The 20387-nt window shown below is 47.5% G+C and overlaps 2 protein-coding genes across 2 annotated transcripts in view; one reads left to right on the top strand and one right to left on the bottom strand.

The window, feature by feature from the left end:
* LOC137431330 (zinc finger protein 608) overlaps positions 1-20387 on the top strand; it is a 1424803-nt gene that overhangs the window by 47144 nt on the left and 1357272 nt on the right. The gene's annotated exons all lie outside the window — the stretch shown is intronic.
* The window catches only part of LOC144892865 (uncharacterized), a 129896-nt gene that overhangs the window by 32057 nt on the left and 77452 nt on the right, over positions 1-20387 (bottom strand). The window contains exon 2 of the mRNA XM_078781197.1: positions 16687-17857. Within this exon, the coding sequence (XP_078637323.1) occupies positions 16687-17857 (1171 nt within the window). The remainder of the gene's footprint in view (positions 1-16686; positions 17858-20387) is intronic.

Here is a 20387-nt window from a genome sequence, read left to right as displayed (position 1 = left end):
TTGTTACGGTTTCTGGGATCCATCAGGATATGCGACGAGTCCTGCTAAGAGAGTTGTTTTATTGCTGAAATACACAATCGCTTAAAGAAAGCTCTTGTCAAAGGAGTATCAACACACCTGCAGATTTTGTGAACAGTTCGACCATGCACTAAAAGTCTCACGTGGAGTGAAATTAATGCTTGCTTTGTCATTGCTTTTTGGCATCCGTCATGTCACCGTCAATCTGCACCACATATTTGTGTCCGCACATCATAGAATGATAATTTGACACCTTGCATTTGCAATTTTGTTGTTTGTACTTGTACTGAGACCCTTCTTAGAGCTACCATTGTGCTTCAAAGTCATGAGATAAACGACAACTGCCACCTTTCACTCCTCACTTTGCTGATCCGTGGGCGTCTATGGCTCTGATAAACATTAACAGTGCTAGCCTCCAATCGATGCTCGAGTAATTATCATTGAGATTGAAGAGTTATTCTTCAGGGTTATCTCTTAGTGGCTGGCTGGATTTATAGCAGCCTTTTGGAAGCAAGCCGAGCAATGATGCAACCCGTTTTGATGTGGGGCCTTTTGCAGCAAGCAAAGGAAATGTTATTATTTTACCATTCAATTTGGTAATGTAGTTGTCATTTTTCTACAGGAATTTGTCAGGCCTTCAGGGCCTTTACTCGGCTGTATGAAGCACATATAGAATTTCTCAGTTGTAATGCACCAATGCAAGACATCCAAATCGGTTTATTTTATTCCCAGAAGCATATACAGTGCATTCAGAAAGTATTCAGACCCCTTCACTTTTTCACATTTTGTTATGTTGCAGCCTTATGCTGAAATCGTTTAAATTCATTTTCTCCCTCATCAATCTACACTCAATACCCCATAATGGCAAAAACACAGGATTTTCGAAAGTTTTGCAGATTTATTAAAAAAAACAAACTGAAATATCACCTTTACATAAGTATTCAGAGCCTTTGTTATGACACTTGAAATTTAGCTCAAGTACTTCCCATTTCTCTTGATCATCTTTGAGATGTTTATACACCTTGATTGGAGTCCACCTGTCGTAAATTCAATTGATTGGACATGATTTGGAAAGGCACACTCCTGTCTATATAAGGTCTCACAGCGGACAATGCATATCAGAGCAAAAACCAAGCCATGAGGTCGAAGGAACTGCTTGCAGAGCTCAGAGACAGGATTGTGTCGAGGCACAGATCTGGGAAAGCCTACAAAAAAAAATTCTGCTGCATTGAAGGTTCCCAAGAGCACAGTGGCCTCCATAATTCCTAAATGGAAGAAGTTTGGAACAACCAGGACTCTTCCTAGAGCTGGCCGCCCGGCCAAACTGAGCAATCGGGGGAGAAGGGCCTTGGTAAGAGAGGTGACCAAGAACCCGATGGTCACTCTGGCTGAGTTCCAGAGATCCTGTGTGGAGATGGGAGAAACTTCCAGAAGGACAACCATCACTGCAACACTCCACCGATCTGGGCTTTATGTCAGAGTGGCCAGACGGAAGCCTCTCTTCAGTGAAAGACACATGAAAGCCCACAGAATCTTGTTTCTCACAGTCTGAGAGTCCTTTAGGTGCTTTTTTGCAAACTCCAAGCGGGCTTTCATGTGTCTTTCATGATGAGTTTCATGAAAGCAGGCTTTCATGATGAGTTTCATGAAAGCAGGCTTTCATGATGAGTGATGAGTTCCTGGGTTCGAGTCCTGGGTTGAGTCAGAATTTTTTCACACTAGCCCCACACAGGAATTTACTTCCTGTTTCTTAAATTGTTAGATGAGTTCATCTTCAATGCACTTTCACACTTACATACATATACAATACACTCACATCCGGGGTCTGCCTAGCAGGCACGTAAAACTTCGGCCATTATAAAGCTCGCAGTGTTAGTGTGAGAAATCGCTGAGGATATCCTGGAGACTCAATAGCTCAGTGGGCTGTCACCGCGTAAGTGATGAGTTCCTGGGTTCGAGTCATGGGTTGTCAGAATTTTTTCATTCTAGCCCCACGCAGGAATTTACTTCCTGTTTCTTAAATATATATATATATAATATATATATATATATATATTGTCGCGTGCCTACCCTGTGGATGACACCGCAGGGTGACACGGATGGCCAAACGAGCTGAACACTCCGAGGCGTTCAATTCAACGGCGGACCTTTGTTACACATGAGGGGAGCAAGTGGGGGAGAAGCCGTAAGCGCTCACCTGCACTGGTCTACCCAACGTCCTCAACCCTGCAATAAATCAACTCAAACCGACACGGAATTAAAATGTACAAAAATACCGGCTTTATTAGAGAAAATGCCGGTTACAAAATAATGCATGATAAAACTATGATTCCTAAGTGGAGCACTCCCACACAGACCCGAATACTTACAAAGGGAAATACAACTGAAAATAAATACGTGTCTTTGTGGCACTTAGCTCAAATCGGCTCTTGAATCTCGTCAGGAATCGTCAAAACCCCCTCGCGTCCTTGGCAGGAAAATGCACTCGTTGGCACAAACTAGGCCTCGCTGCGCGATTGTTCAGTCACGGCTTCGTCGAGACCGCAGTGAGCAGGCCGCGCCCGTCCACTCGTCGTTCTTGCGTGGGAAACCACAGTTCTCGGTCTGCAGTCCCTCCTCCTCACGGTCACGATGAAGATGTCGGAACACGACCGTTCGTGATTAATCTTCCATGTGCAAGAGCAATAGCGACCATTTGCTATGGGATCCAGAACGAGAAGAAGAAAATGTCGGCCGATCGTTCCTTTATATTATAGTCAAGGCCCTGATGTCATCTCACGACGTCTCCGTGACCGCTCCTATCAGTGAGTTCCATTTTACCAGTCCTTGTGCCAATCAAATCCCGGACCAATCACTGCTCTTCGGGGCATGGCTCCATGGCCCAGCCTGACCGAGGTGGTAATGTAGCGGCTGCGGCACCAGCGGTAGTGTTCGATGTCTGGTTTCCAGTTGGTTTTTAATTAGCATCATTAATTATGGTGTTGATTGCTTTGCTTGGCTATGGTGTGTAGTGGGTGTCATAAGGAACACAGGAAAAGATTACAGAGGCAATTACATGCAGGGGATTAATTCACCCAAAATCCCTCGCTAATTAATACCCCACCCCTCTCATGAGGACGAAGATACAAGCTTACCCGACATATGGTCTACACAAATTTCCTACTTGTTACATGGGGTTTCTTCTTCTTCATGACAGTCGGAGCGCACTACCTATACATTCTACCTGGACTAAGGTATTGCCTATCCCCTACAAACATAACAATATATATATATATATATATATATATATATTGTTGCAGATCCCGGGTTCGTCGATGTACTAAGGGGGGTTTAGGCCCTGCTCCCCCTCGAACTCCGGGTCCACTGAGGCCGCCGACCACAACTACTAAACTCGTGGTTGACGGATTGCTAGGCAACTCCAGCCGCCGAGCCCGCAGCTGCGCGTGGAAGGGTTAGCGGTCACAACCCGAATACCTTCGGACACACGCAGCCGTGAGAACGGGAACTGAACCCCACACAAGTCACACTGATTCCTGACGCCCCAGCGGTTGTGCGTCGCGTGACCCGTGCCATTACACTATCGGACCCGATCGAGCGGTTTTAATTCGGGCGATGCTAGGTCAATGGATGGGAAAGGGCAATGACGGCCAGGTTGGAAGTATCAAACACAGTATTTATTCACAGTATGTACAGAACACAGACAAAGTAAAGAATCTTAGCCTTACCTACGTTCCCAGAAAAGGGCCCTCATTCGTTCGGGGAAGGGGGGGGGGGGCAGAGGGTAATGCGCAGGGAAGCGCGGCCGCTTCATGCGGCTCGCCCGAATGGGCTCGGTCGTGCAGCTCGCCCGGATGGGCTTCGTCGTGCAGCTCGTGCGAATGGGCTCGGTCGTGCAGCTCGTGCGAATGGGCTCGGTGGACAAAAGCCCCAGGAATCGCTCCAACCCAAGGCACCAACAACAGATGATCGCGGCAGGGATGAAGATCGATGACGTACCAGGAGCAGGAACCAGAGGACCGTTTAGTATAGCAGGAGCCCAGTGAGAGAGAGAGAGTGTGTGTTCTGGGCCGGACTTTTATAACCCCCCGAACCCCCTCCTGAATGTTCCATGGGTCTCAATTGGCCGCCGGGGGCCACGTGACGTGACAGCCCCTCATTGGCCACCCTCGGCCACTCCCTTTAGCTCCCATTGGTTGCTCACTGCTCCTCCTCCCAGGAATGTATCGTTCCTCCTTCGAGGTAGTTTTTTTTTTTTTTTTTTTTTTTGGTATACTGAATCGAGGCTCGTGAAAGAGCTAACATATATTTATTTCACAAACAAATCAACCAGACAAACAAAATATATAAAAAGAGGGAGCGGAAGACAAGATGGGGAGAGAAGGGGAAGCACACAAACATAACATTTGAGAGCAGGGAGATGTGTGGGAGGGGGGGCTGGGGGGGGGGGGTGGGAGAAGTATAAAACACAAGGACACCAAGGACTTCCAGGACAGAAGTTGGTATTTCAAAAAAGTGGATTTGGGGTGAAATTAGCGGGGGTAGAAAAGATCAAAGTTTTGGATGGGGGAAGATAAGAGCTGTTTCCACAGGGTAGGCACGCTGTTCACCATGGTGGTGATCAGCTGTTTTAAAGACCTGGAGGGTGGAGTGGGATTGAAGAGAGTGAGGGAGTTTGTTCCAGAGGTGCTAGAAAAGAGGAATGAAGGAGTGAAGGTGAGCAGAGAGTCTTGATTTTGGCAGTTTAACCATAAGAGGGTTGCAGGCAGATCTTGTGCGACCTGTAGGAATATTTGGGGGACAGAGCCCAGGGAGAGCTGGGGGGGCAAGGCCAGAGAGGAGTCAGTAGAAGACGGAAAGACCACCCACCTGCCTGCGGTGAGTGAGTGAAAGGCCCTTGGAGTTAGCTTCCTCGCGGGAGATTCCAATGATTCTGAACGCTTTTGTTTCAACAGCGTGAAGACGAGCTAGGTGTGAGGCAGGAGCACCAGCCCAGAGGGGAGAGCAGTATTCCATTGAGCTGCGGATGAAAGCCTTGTATGTGGTGAGGAGCTCAGGTGTGCCAAGGAAGGACTTCGCACGACGGAGGATGCCCAGTCGGCGACTGGCTTTGGAGGCCAGATTTGAAATATAGTTTTCCCAGGAAAGATCATGGCAGATAGTGAGACCCAAAAGCTTGAGTGACAGAACTTCTTGGAGAGGATTATTCAGAAAGTGGATGGGAGGGTTGTCCAGTCGGTCTTTTCGGAGAGACATCGTTTTATTCCTCCTTCAGGAGGAAGTTTTCTCCTTCAGGAGTTTTATTCCTCCAGGCCTGCAGGGCCTAGTCTAGTCCCATGACGAGGCACTTTAGGCCTCAACGAGGCCTACAGTCATCCTGCCTGACAACGCATATTTGGTCTTTATTACTAAACACTGGAAAGGGCCTATGCTTTACATTTAATAAGAAATAACTAACTATAGGATGCTACATGTTGTGGTGTAACGAACTATAGGGAGGTTGCCTTTATTCACAACACTGCAACAATATATATATATATATATATATATATATATATATATATATATATATATATATATATATATATATATATATATATATATTGTTGCGGATATGAGATTGGCCTCCATCCATATCCGCTTGTAAATATTCCCCTATTTCCTCCATACTTCCCAACTATCCCCAATCCCCCATTCCCTAGTCCCATTTTCTGTAAACAACACTCTGTAGACCCGACCTCCCCCTATTTCCCCCATTAAATGTCGCATCCAGGTCCACCGCATCTCACGTAGACAACTATAGGACATCTTGCTAGTTATTCTTAGTCTATGTCAGTTAAGGACTCGTTTCCATTAATTCTGACTCTTCGTTGCACCAGAATGTGATTGTATGGCACCGTTAGGAAGTTTAGGACCTCCCAATACCTCCCCGCAGCTCTTCCTCATGGTACAACAACAACAACAACAACAGCGGCGGCGGCGCGGGGAGTGTGCGTCCTCACTCCGGCTTGGTTGGTAGGGGGTGTTGGGAGTGCACCATGCCTGTCCAACGAGCCGCCATCGAGCATGTGCTCGACGGGGTTACCAGGTAGGGGCTCGCTGTCAGCTCCTCGTCAAGGGCGGAGCCCGGTAACCCCCGCACCCAATAGAAGCGGCGGACCAATCCCATCTGGGGCGGAGCCAACGAGCCGAGGGCGTGTCACTCCCCGCTGAGCATGCGCAGGAAGAGGGAGGTGACGAGAGATGCGCGCAGAGCTGAAGGAGAAAGGACGCACCCTCCGAGCGCTGAGAGACCTCCCAAAGACTGAGCTGTATCCTGTCCCTGAGCCAAGGTGCACCTTGTGCTATCGACTGCCTGTCCTTCCCTGCCATCAATCCCTGTGTAAGTCAGTCTTGTTCCGTTTGTCTGTGGTCTGTCTGGGCTAGATAAGATTGTGTCTAAGTGCCTATCTCTTCTGTGCTTTACCTCATACCTTGTAATCTACCCCTTTTTTCCACCACCAATTATATCCTCCTCCGGAGGTCTTGAGAACTGTACCCCTGGCGTCGTTTCATCTATCCCAGTCGTTGTGTCCTTTCTAAATCATTGATTTAGCATAGCGCGACTTGGTCAACGTCGGGTGGAATCGGGTGAGTTGGGGAAGAATCGGGGGAATTGTTAGGTCGCGGCAATACCACCGCTCGGTAAATAACATCTAATCCGCGATCCGTAACAATATATATATATATATATAATTATAAAATTGAAATCTTGCGTGTTTGTGTGTAACATTCGATCGGTCCGGGGGCGTGGCTAACCCCTTTGAGAGAGTAGTAATATCCACCATTTTATTAACTCGCATAGCTTTGAGCCCTGTTTTGTAGGCCCGTGGTGTCTTGCTCTCTCTCTCTCTCAGTTTTATTTCAAATCAAATTCGATATATCATTTCATTTTTCACAGTCGCTAACATAGTTTTAGACTCGGTTGAAAAAAAACGGGAAGAAAATCCGATGAAAGTTTCCGTTTATAGAACGAAATGAATTCTGAAAGGCTTGTATCTTCAAGGCCATTGAGTCTCTCTCACGCCTTTATGTTCAATCTAACTCGCCATATGATTTCATTTTTATCGATGGTTTTAGACTCGGTAAAAGAAATAATTGAGAACATTCATGCACACACGGGAAATTGCAGAGATATATTTTAAAAATCGCGCCACGTTGATATACGAAAATACACCGCCTAAAATAACAGGCATACAGTATATATCTTCGTTATTTCACCCAACATTATTACCCGGAAGTAAAATTTGTTTCAGGAAATTACCGAGAGATATTTCTTCGATTTTTTTTATTATTTATATGCGCATACACTTTAAATAGGTTTATTTGAAATCTTTAATTTTCACAATGTAATTTATTTGTCATTTGATGATCGGCAAAAATATGTTTCAGGAAATTACCACGGAGGTATATAATATGGAGAGCCAATTGGCCACCTCGCAGCATTAGCCGCCGTGAAGCCACCGGAAATAGTCTGGCGGCCATATTGGGAAGCCGATCGTAAGCCTGTCAAAGCAAAGGCGTGGCGCACTGATGATGCAGCTGGAGCGAATTTTAGGACCGCCGACTATTTAATTAATATAGAATACTAATATTTGAACTGATATTCGGGCTCAGAATCCCGTTCTTTAAGGAAATGGTGTTCATTAAGTTTGAAGTTGGTTCTAGACGCATTTTTCCTGGGGAATCCAATGGTTTAGAGCTTGTTTGAAAAAAAAGTGCCCAAAATTACCGCTCGGTGTTCTTTATCGTTCTTCTCATGACCCAATCACCCACTAGTAGGAATAAGAATCCTGACATGTTACACCCCTGTTTAACTCCTGTCTTCACCTTGAACCATTCTGTTGTTTCACCTTGGTCGACGACCGCACATTGAAAGTCTTGGTAAAGGGCTTTTACAAGGTTCACTAATGTTCCAGGTATGCTGTATTTCTTCATTATGACCCAGACTTTCTCTGGGCAAGGAGTCGAAAGCTTTCTAGAAATCTATAAAATTGAGGTACATCGTCGTTTGCCATTCTTTGGCTTGTTCTATAATATTCCTCAATATAAAGATCTGATTTGTTGTCATGTTATATGATGTTACTTAATTCAGTCATTATATTGTAACTAAGATGTGTATGTTTCTATTACCGAGATGTTAGAAACCACGCAGATATAATGATAACCAGAGTTTATTCTACACTGACATGGGTCAGCAACACATCAACAGTTAGTCAGTCACATAAATGACATGAAACGCTGTCATGTAGTTAACCCACACAATTCACAGTTAACCCACAAAACACACCCACACCATGTAGAGATGAGGTCGCTCTTATATTTCAGCTTGCTCTGGTGTTGCCTCACTGGTGAGCAAACAGGACCAGTTTGCAATATTTTTTCCTGATGCGCTCTTCCTTCATGTCATCATCGAGTGTTCTCACAACATGATGGAAACGTATCTTGCTGTATGATTGTGATACAGAATGTATTAAAGCAAACACATGGTTGCTGTCTGCCTCACAGTCAAACATGTGCCGATCCAAGGAAGCAAATGTAGACCGACCGACCTCAGAAAGGACAGAAGTGGAAATTGCCACTCTTATCCCACTTTCACGAGGCATTTTGCCATTGCTTACAGCCAGGAGCCTCTTGACACAGCGTTCAGTCGCCTCACAGACACGAACAACACTGTGCGAGGGAACTATGAGGCCACCCCTGTTCTTGGTAACAATCAGGCTGTACATTGGTGTGGTTTGCCATTCTTCGTTGTTACTGGTCAATGCAGAAAGACATTGGCTACACTTCAGAGTCTTCCTCACCATCCTCACCACATAGCCGGCAATATAGCCAACACATGACTCTGTAAAGATGGAAAGTTGCTCAAAATTTGGAATATCCGCATAGTCGTGGTCCTCTTTTGCCAGCGATCTCAACTCCAGGTCGTGTCGTCTGGCCACCAACATGTCGTGACTCTCGTCAGGCACAGCCTGCTTTGCAACGCACTTGAAGGAAGCCGCATTCAGGATTCTGGTTGAGTCCTGTGCAGAACAGTTCCCACTTGCAGACTTGATGTCATGTCGCATCAAGAGGCGCTTATATGCGGCAACAAACTGCCGGGCCGTTGGGTTATTCCCACTTCCACATGCAATGCGGACCGCTCCAAAGAAAAGTTCAATGTGGTCTTGGCTCATTTTGTACGTGAGCAGGTATCGCAGGGGAGATGAGGCAGGTTTGACATATGTGAAATACAAAATTTTGACACTCTCTATGCAGATCATGAAACCAATGAAGGGGGTTTTCAAACGCGTATTGGTCATAACTTGACCATTCATGTTTTTGATGTTGGACAAGTAACTGTAGGCAGTATCCAGGAATGGCAGGAAAAGTCCTTCTCGTGATGTCATGAGTGGTGCCTTGTAGTTTCGTGCCAATGGATTGCGAGAATTTAGAATGTCAAACAGTTTGTCCAATGTTTCAATGTATTGGCAGGTAGCCTCACTGCCCTGAAATTCTGATAGTTGCAAAGTGTCCCTGCAAAACCGAATTGCATCTGCCACACTAGTGCTCAATGTCTGAGCAGCTGTGTCCACCTTCATGACATTGCTCTTCCACTCGATGTGTTTCCGGGAGAGCTTATTTCCCAGACGCAAGCCTTCCCTCTTCTGCAGATCAAAGAGTGCCTGGATGTATTTCCACGCGATGACTTTTTTGTTGCCATCCTCCATCATTTTCATGGATCCAAGACAGTTTCTTGCAAGTTTAAGCATGTGACATGCATCGAGTACAACACAAATTTTCTTTTCGGGATTTGCTGGGTGGGGAAATGTTGGTTTCACATTCTGCGGCGTGATGTCGGCACCTAGCTCACGTAACATTGTCAAATGAGCGGACGGTCCATCGCAAGTTAAGGAAACCACCTCTGCACCGATATCATGCAATTTTAGTAGACATTGTGTCACCAAATTCGCCTGTTCCTTCCCCGACAATCCATTTATCATAAAGTATGCTACAGGCACTTTCCAACTGTCATTCAGCTTCCATTCCCCGATTCCGATTCCCCGATCGACGTGGGAGCCCCAGCTCCTTCACTAGCAGACAAGACAGCCGGCTTAACGTTCGCCAGGATGATCAGTCGCCCTGCCCGTGAAATACCAGGATCGGGATTCGTACCAGGACCCTGAACAACGTCCTGCCCTACCTACTGCTACTGCGAAGTGGGAAGGCAATGGCAAACCACCTAGTGCTGTAATTTATACAACCCTCATTTGCAGTTATTGGCATCAGATAGCTAAGGAAAAATAACAACTATTGAACAATAAACTTCCAATTTAGTTGCATGTTCGAGTCCGGTGTATTGTATTACTTGCCCTGATGGATGTGGACGAATGTCACAATCGGCTTCCCAATATGGCCGCCAAGCAACTTCCGCTAGCTTCAGCCGACAGCCGTCATTGGCTCTCCAGTTTATTATATACCTCCGTGGAAATTACCGAGAGATATTTCTTCGATTTTTTTTATTAACGCTTCCATCTGATTTCATTTTCATCGATGGTTTTAGACTCGGTAAAAGAAATAATTGAGAACATTCACGCACACACGGGAAATTGCAGAGATATATTTTAAAAATCGCGCCACGTGGATATATGAAAATACACCGCCTAAAATAACAGGCATACAGTATATATCTTCGTTATTTAATTTAAACCAACATTATTACCCGGAAGTAAAATATGTTTCAGGAAATTACCGAGAGATATTTCTTCGATTTTTTTTATTATTTATATGCGCATACACTTTAAATAGGTTTATTTGAAATCTTTAATTTTCACAATGTAATTTATTTGTCATTTTATGATGGGCAAAACGATAGCACAAACACAATACTATTTGCAGGAAGAATGTCGTATCAACCCTCCGACGGCGCTACGGACGCGGACAACGAATCACACCTCACGTCTGTGGACGCGAATAGCAACATCCGCACGAATCAGTCATCAATGATTTTCATTGACGCGCCTGGAGGGCACAGGGAAGACGTTTCTTATTCACCTGATTCTCTCTAAAGTGAGAGCGAGTGGAGAAGTTGCCCTTGCGGTGGCCTCATCTGGCATAGTTGCTACCCTCATGCCTGGTGGAAGAACAGCGCACTCAAGGTTCCAAATCCCTCTGACACCGAGGGAAGATGGCGTATGCAACATCGATAAAAATTCCACTATCGCAGACCTCTTTCGAAGTACAAAACTCATCGTGTGGGATGAGTGTCCTATGATCAGGAGAGAGAGTTTCGAGGCTGTGGATCGCACGTTGCGTGATGTATGTGACAAAGACGAGCCTTTTGGAGGGATCTTGACGATATGCTGTGGTGATTTCCGTCAACTTCTGTCCGTGGTGAAAGGAGGGTGTGATGCTGACGTTGAGAATGCGTGCATAAAGAAGTCCTACTTATGGCAGAGCTTTGGAATGTTTCACTTGAGAACTAATATGCGACTGACCGACGGAAGTGGGCAGTTTTCAAGATTTTTGCTCGACATCGGCGAGGATAGAATCGAGAAAAATGCGGATGATGAGATAGATTTGCCAGAGGATATACTGCTGACAGCGAGTGGGCTCGATGAGTGAGTGCATCGATACCATATATCCATCATTCGCCAATCCGATGGAGGTTTTTTCAGCAAGGTCTATATTAGTGCCCCTCAACGATATGATGCGAAACATCAATTCAAGATGCATCACAAGGTTCCCTGGTGCTAGCAAGGAGTATGCTGCGTTCAACAGTGTGACTGAGGGTACTGATGCGACGCACTTCCCAACGGAATTCCTAGATTCCGTTGAAGTCTCGGGATTGCCACCGCACAAGCTCGAGCTCAAAAAAGGATCCCCTATCATTTTGATGCGGAACTTGGACCCTCCGAAACTTTGCAACGGGACGCGCATGATTGTTGAGGACATGCTTCGAAATATTATAGTTGCGAGGATCATAAGTTCAACGTTTGAAGGTGAAACTGTAATGCTCCCTCGGATCCGACTAAATCTGTCGGAAGCTGAGGATATCCCTTTGCAGCGCTGCCAGTTCCCCATACAATCCTGCTTCGCAATGACGATCCATAAGGCGCAAGGGCAAACTATGGAGAATGTGCTGGTCTACCTGGAGAAACCTGTCTTCCAGCATGGTCAGCTGTATGTGGCGCTCAGTTGGGGGAAGAGGAAAGAGAACGTGCGAGTTTATGTAAATGGAGGATCGTCGACAAAGAACATCGTCATCAGAAGTGCCCTCTGACAACAAAATCGTGGTAGTCCACGGGTCGCGTGTTTTTTCTACAAAAAAAAAACAAAAAAAAAAACGTGATCGGAGATAAGGGCCGAAATCACGTGTCACAGGTAAGTGATTTAGAACGCTGAAGAGGTGAGCCTTATGGCTTGCTGGCCCAAATAATCTCCCTGATGATGTCCAGCGTTCGCTTTAGTTCTATTCTCATATCTATTCAAACTGATATTGACCCAACGGGTCATGGGTCGTCTAGTATATATATATATATATATATATATATATATATATATATATTGTTATAGATCGCGGTTATGATGTTATAGACCGAGCGGTGGTTTAAAACCGCGACCTAACAAAAACTCACCCGATTCACCCAGACTTTGGCCGGATCGCACCGCAGCTGCTCAATGAGGGGAAAAGACAAAAACGACGAATGCAAAGAGGAAAAGGAATAAAACGAGAAGACGTACAGACGAGTAATGGGTTTTATTATTTACACACACAAGCAAAAAGGGGCAATCAAGTTTTATTTACAACACATAGTCATAAGACGCAGGTGACACAGTGCAAATTTAGCTTACCTACAGGCTTAACTTATCCCAGGACAGAACAAACAGAACGCTGACTCACGCGGGGGATGCCAGGAATGGCAGAAGGTGGATGGCTGGAGGGAGAGGGAGAGGTCCAAGGGGGGGTCCCGCAGCACAACCGGCGCGTTCAGCAGCCGCCGTTCCTCTTTGGCCCTGCTCCAAACCGCCGTTCAGGCCCCCTTTGGCGGTTGGGTGGTCTTGCGGCTGCGGCCTCTGTCCGCTACGTTCTCAGGACTTGTCTGGTCCAAACCCTCAACTCTTCCTTGCTTCTTTCACTCCTCACCACCGACTCCTCACCGCAACCAACAACCTTGCAACCAACTCCTCAACCAACTCTTCTCCCTCAACAACCCTTCTCTCTCTTTTGCGACCGACTCAGTCCAACCCAGAGTGCATCTCTCTCTACTCACTTCCGGTTGCGCTTTTTATAGCGCCCCCAGCGATCACGCCCCCGGCGCTTTGGACACGCCCATCGGGGGTGCTCACCTCGGCCCTGGTTGGTCGCGCGACCCTCGGGCTCCGCCCTGGATGACGACGGGCGGGCGCGCCCCTCCTCCCCTCTGACGAGGTGCGACACGCCTTTCTTCTCCGACTCAATGCCTCGTGGTTAATGGCGGCAATTGGATCGGAGGTAATTGGTAATCGAGGGCTCAGCAGTGACGAGAGGGGGAATGGAGGTTTTGGGAATGGGAATGAAGGGAATCTATCTCTTTCACTGGTGCAATGGAGTATTTCAATTAATGGAAGACACAGCCTTACACTAATACACAGAATAAGATATAACTGTCAAAAGAAAGGATATATCGTGTCCTGCATGTATGTTTTATGGACTAACTACGGAAACGCCCTTTGACCTTTATACAACCACAAACGGAGGGAGGAGGGGTGATATTTTACAACAACCTTTTACAACAACATTTTACCACAACAACAAAATAAAAAACATTCTCATATCCACAACACTGCACCCTCCTCCCCTTAGGCACGTCCCGGGCCTATTACTTTTACCTTAGTGTGGCATGTAGGTGTAGTTCCCTCTACTTTTAGCCTGACCCTGAGTGCGACAGTTTTAAAACATAAATAAATGTGTCCCGCTGCTCCATTGCACCCTGCCTAACAGACTTACGCCCACAGTTAACCGAATTGCGGAATGGTCTTCAAACTACACACTGACGGTGGGAAGCATTATTTACAATTGACGCTATTTTTATTTACAAAACTAACCCAGGACCTGTAATTGTTCTTTCTGGGGGGAGGACAGTCTGCTCTGCATCAATGCACCATGAAAGCACCTATAACGCACCAACACACCCTCAAGCACCAATCAGTGCAGTCACCACTGTTCATCAATAAAATAAATCCAACAAACCCAAACCCTGCAGGTGATCTCTTGCTCTTCGGCTCCCTCTGCTGGTTATTATTTGTTCTTCCAGATGTTGTCATTCTTTTGCTTTGCTTACTGGCGGCCTATTTTCAATAAAGTGTGCCCAATGTGTCCCTTTTTTATTTGATTTTATTTATGGCCCACAGGGCCGACTAGTGTGGTTCACCTGTGGGGCATCGGTGGCCTGTGGCCAAGGTCCGCCAGCAAGATTTCGGGCCCTCATGGCCGGTTCCAGCAGAGGGGCCTTGCCCCAACCCATGGGGTCCATAAGTGGTGCTCGGCCACTGACATGTGGTCCATAACGTGGTGCATCGATGCAGACAGCTGGTTCTGGGAATTTCGGGCGCACAATGGCCGACCCACGCACGCTCCCCTCGGCGCCCAACGGCGCTCAGGTCCTCATGTGGGAGACAAAAAGGGGGGACAAGACAGATGAGCGAGGGGTAAGGTCTCAAGGGTACACGTCAAAAAGGCAATGCAAGGCAAAATGCGTACGGAGGGCGAAGTGAGAAAGCTCGTCCCTACCGTACTTCACCCCCCTGTCACCTAGCCTACCCTTGCCCTTACGCCATATGTACAAAATCTACACATTACCAATTCGTCACTACTGTCACGTCTTCCCCATATTTCCCCTATACCAAATTCGTCACCACAATCCCTCTACTTCAAAAATTTGCCATCATCAATTCATCATCAATCCTCATAAGGAGGAAGAGATGGAATTACGCACAATGTCACACCCACGTCATGATGCGTCTCACATTCCAAACATTTGCACAGTAAAAATAATTAAACATGGCATGGTGTGGAGTACCTGTCACCTCAGGTGAGTGGATGCAGATGGTGCGAGGAGATCCTTCATCCTAACTATCCTCTAAATGATTTTAACACACTTTACACTACCCGGGTTCTTTCTCCGGCCAAACCATTGGCCCTCTTACACTATGGGTTCTAAAAACCAATTCCCATTGGCCAAACTGTGGTGCTTCTCAATTTGGGGTCTCACTCCCCCGATTCATCTCCCGGTGCTCTAGCACAATTTCTGGGCTGCGACGTGTACCTCTCCCAGTGGGTCTACCCACCTGCACACCTCCACCACTGCAGTTGCCACCCGAGCTTACCTAGCTCCTCACCCTAACCTATCTAACTGGGGCAGGCCCCTCCTGGCTCTGTCACCCCACTCGGTGCCCTCTGGCACTGGGCTACCCGGGTCCGTCCTCCGGATCCTCGGGCCCCATCCACAACAACTACTACCGGCTCCCAGAGCCCACCTGCGGCCTCACCTGGCCGACATCCTCACAGTGGTGGAGCGCCCAACCAACTACACACACTAACAGGCTACACGCCCAGCCATTTCCACAACACCAACGCACCCATCCACATACCATTCTGTCACCCGCACCACAGATGCCAATATCCAACTACAATTTACCTGTACCCTCTACCTAACACTTACACTACCCGCCCCGGGTATCCGTGATGGGGGTCCACTCTTCCCCCATTCACACCTTTGCACCATCCACTCCACTCCACAATTTCCACCATTCTCACTCCACTACCATCCATTCCACTACTCCATACCATTTATTCCATACAACCACATACACCTGTTGTTGCACACCTGTGCAATCCTACCTGGTGCCACCTGCACCCTCCTCCTCTTCCTGGACCAGTTGGTCAACACAACACACAATCACCACTACTCCCTCATACACTGCTCCACACACCTGTTCAGTTGCACACCTGTGCAATCACACCTGTCCAATTCTCACCTGTTCAATCCTCACACACACGGCATCATCTCAGCTAACTACTCCCTTCTGAAACTTGCGCTTCCCAGTCGTCCCTTTAAACTATTGCGCTCCCACGTCATTATCATCCACACTAATCTACCTGCGTCCCCACTACAGGTATCAGTCACTAACTAACCTTAACGTTACCTAATGTCAATCTCTTCTAGATCCCTACAATATAACCTAACCCACCCGGGCTAGTTTTCACTGCCATACACCCCATAAACTATAGCTCCTTTGCCCCACGTCTGTGAGGGATGGTGGATTTGCCATCCCACCACATCGGGGGTCTCTCACTATCAATTTTGTACACCTAAATTCCAACCAATCAAAAATTTGCCAATCACTACTCATCATCTGCCAATCATTACTGCCAATCCTTTGCCAATCATCAAATTTTGTTTTTCTCTAATTTTGGGCCCAAAACACTATTACTATCACGATCACCATCATCACAGTCCGCTATATCCTAGCCTCGGTGCGTCATGACATCATTAAACTCGGCTTCGTAAAGCCGAGCAATGAATTCGGGTGGTTTGGTTGCCTGCAGGTTGAATCCGTCCGGCTTTCGGTTCAAGGGAGGTGGTTTGGTTGGACCGAGATTCCACGCACCATCTCGGCGCGGCACCTTGCGGTCCCGGGCCCGATGGCTCCATCTCCCCCGGTCGGAACCCCGTCCCCACGAGGGGGCACCGTTCCGCTTCCTCCCACTCGCCCTCGAACCGGACCGGTCGCCTCGCCCGACAAAGCCCGGACTCGACCGTGTGGGGCGGGGCCAAGCCCGAATCGGCAACGACGCTTCGAAGAGAAACGACGCAGCTTCGATCGACGCCGGGCCTCGCACCCAACCAAGCACCCCTCGCACCGAGTGCTCGCATCGGCTATCCGTCGCTCTAACCACTAAACCGGTTACCATCGATGCTTCACTTGCATGCTTACAAGCATACGCTACCCCTTTCACCCTCACAAAACCTGGCGTTCCAACGCCGTCCGTACATTCCACCAACGCTCTCTCTGTTACACACCACACCTCTTGCGCACACTTCGGTCCACACCTCTCCTCCGTTACGTCCTCCGTAACACTCACCATGGGCGTGCACTCTTGCATCCACCCACTAACGCGCTCACATGGGCTCTCCCACACCCGCGCCATGACCAATTCAGGTGTGCTTTCTCGCACACGTTCCACCACCACCTTACTCTCCGTGTCACACTTCGTACACCCCGACGTGCATTCTCGCTCGCACTCGGTTTCACACTCGCGCTCCGATGTGCCCTCTCGCACCTGCGCCATCACCAACTCACTATTCGTGTCACACTCCGTACACCCCGACGTGCATTCTCGCTCGCACTCGGTTTCACACTCGCGCTCCGATGTGCCCTCTCGCACCTGCGCCACCACCAACTCACTATTCGTGTCACACTTCGTACACCCCGACGTGCATTCTCGCTCGCACTCGGTTTCACACTCGCGCTCCGATGTGCCCTCTCGCACCTGCGCCACCACCAACTCACTATTCGTGTCACTCGCCGTACACCCCGACGTGCATTCTCGCTCGCACTCGGTTTCACTCCCACACTTTATAACACACCCACTCGCCGACGCACACTTTTTCCTCCCACGCGTGCCATTTCCACTCACACGGGACCCTTCACCAACGCCCGGATGCTTCCTCGATCCCAAGCGCGCGAAAATTCTTTTGTCGCTAAACATCCTCCTGCAAAATCTACCCGCACAATATACAGCACGACTCACCTGGGGGATCCTTTTCTCCACGCGAACCTGCAAACTTCCATTCGGGTTAGCGAGTACAGCATCATGATTTGAGCAGGGACTTTGTACATAATCCATTTCTCCCTGCAATTCCCGGGTTACCTCCGTCATCTCTTCAATTTTAATTCCCGCTACTGCTTTTTCTTTATTAACCTCGGCGACTGTTGGCTTTAATAAAATTCCCTCTACTTCATCGGTCGCCGGCTTTTCCAAACCCCGTGTCGCGATTTCTACCCCCGTCATTGTACCCGTGCTTTCCTCCGCTTCGCTCAACCAGCGCTTTTCGACACGCGTTACCTCCCCGTGCACCCGTGGGACCTGCTCGCCCAACCTGCGGTCAATGTCTTCCTGTATTCTTTTTACCGTGGCGTTTATTTGCTCCTCAAATCCAATCGGGTTGTACCTTGCTTCGTGCCTCGCTTTTTCCGCGTCTAGCCCCTGGGTAGCCATCATTGCATCAAATCCCTTACTGTCACCCCTCAGAGCGGCACTGAAATGCATCATGCAAACACCCCAGTCCATTGGCACTGCGGGTCCGGCTATCGCCGTCACGTACGGGAGGCTGCCATTTTGTGCACCTGATATTCCCGCAACCACACCTTCTTTACTCTCCTCCACCATTTTTTTTTCTAAGTCCTGGGTCGATTCTAACCCCTCTATCTCTCCCACCGGCATCCCGTCGCCTTGAACAGCCATGGCGCGATTTCAAAATTCGGGTTTTATAAAACAAAACAAATTTCGGCCGCTCCAAATTTTGACCAAATTTTTTTTTCTTTTCCTCTATTCGTTTTTTTTTTTTTAAAATTTGGTCGGGCCTCGAATTCCACTCCCGACACCAATTATTATAGTACTAACACAATTGGTGTCCAAAATTTGGGCTAAATGAATTTAGTCCCAGGTTCGAATCCAACTCCTGACAACCAATTGTTATAGATCGCGGTTATGATGTTATAGACCGAGCGGTGGTTTAAAACCGCGACCTAACAAAAACTCACCCGATTCACCCAGACTTTGGCCGGATCGCACCGCAGCTGCTCAATGAGGGGAAAAGACAAAAACGACGAATGCAAAGAGGAAAAGGAATAAAACGAGAAGACGTACAGACGAGTAATGGGTTTTATTATTTACACACACAAGCAAAAAGGGGCAATCAAGTTTTATTTACAACACATAGTCATAAGACGCAGGTGACACAGTGCAAATTTAGCTTACCTACAGGCTTAACTTATCCCAGGACAGAACAAACAGAACGCTGACTCACGCGGGGGATGCCAGGAATGGCAGAAGGTGGATGGCTGGAGGGAGAGGGAGAGGTCCAAGGGGGGGTCCCGCAGCACAACCGGCGCGTTCAGCAGCCGCCGTTCCTCTTTGGCCCTGCTCCAAACCGCCGTTCAGGCCCCCTTTGGCGGTTGGGTGGTCTTGCGGCTGCGGCCTCTGTCCGCTACGTTCTCAGGACTTGTCTGGTCCAAACCCTCAACTCTTCCTTGCTTCTTTCACTCCTCACCACCGACTCCTCACCGCAACCAACAACCTTGCAACCAACTCCTCAACCAACTCTTCTCCCTCAACAACCCTTCTCTCTCTTTTGCGACCGACTCAGTCCAACCCAGAGTGCATCTCTCTCTACTCACTTCCGGTTGCGCTTTTTATAGCGCCCCCAGCGATCACGCCCCCGGCGCTTTGGACACGCCCATCGGGGGTGCTCACCTCGGCCCTGGTTGGTCGCGCGACCCTCGGGCTCCGCCCTGGATGACGACGGGCGGGCGCGCCCCTCCTCCCCTCTGACGAGGTGCGACACGCCTTTCTTCTCCGACTCAATGCCTCGTGGTTAATGGCGGCAATTGGATCGGAGGTAATTGGTAATCGAGGGCTCAGCAGTGACGAGAGGGGGAATGGAGGTTTTGGGAATGGGAATGAAGGGAATCTATCTCTTTCACTGGTGCAATGGAGTATTTCAATTAATGGAAGACACAGCCTTACACTAATACACAGAATAAGATATAACTGTCAAAAGAAAGGATATATCGTGTCCTGCATGTATGTTTTATGGACTAACTACGGAAACGCCCTTTGACCTTTATACAACCACAAACGGAGGGAGGAGGGGTGATATTTTACAACAACCTTTTACAACAACATTTTACCACAACAACAAAATAAAAAACATTCTCATATCCACAACAATATATATATATATATATATATATATATATATATATATATATATATACAGACTTGTCATTTAATATGGAATATTTTTTTTTGGGGGGTGAACTTACTTTTCAAGATGTCTTAGAACCAAAAGTTCATTGGAATTATGTTGAAATTATTCTAGATTTTGTTAATGTGACCTTCAAAAGAAACAAAAACCACATTTGACATTTCGAAACAAATAAATTGATCCTTGAAAGTGATGTAAACTGATATCGAACTCAATTCATGGACAGTACTGTGTTAAACTTCTGTACGTTTTCCAGAAGTATCTCTTTATTTTGCACATTAGACAAAAAAATTTTTAACAAAAAAAAGTTAAATTACG

This window comes from Myxine glutinosa, chromosome 7, assembly GCF_964187855.1.
Source record: "Myxine glutinosa chromosome 7, kmMyxGlut1.1, whole genome shotgun sequence".
Lineage (NCBI taxonomy): Eukaryota > Metazoa > Chordata > Myxini > Myxiniformes > Myxinidae > Myxine > Myxine glutinosa.
Note: the sequence above shows the minus strand (reverse complement) of the source record. Positions and strands in the feature narration are given on the sequence as shown.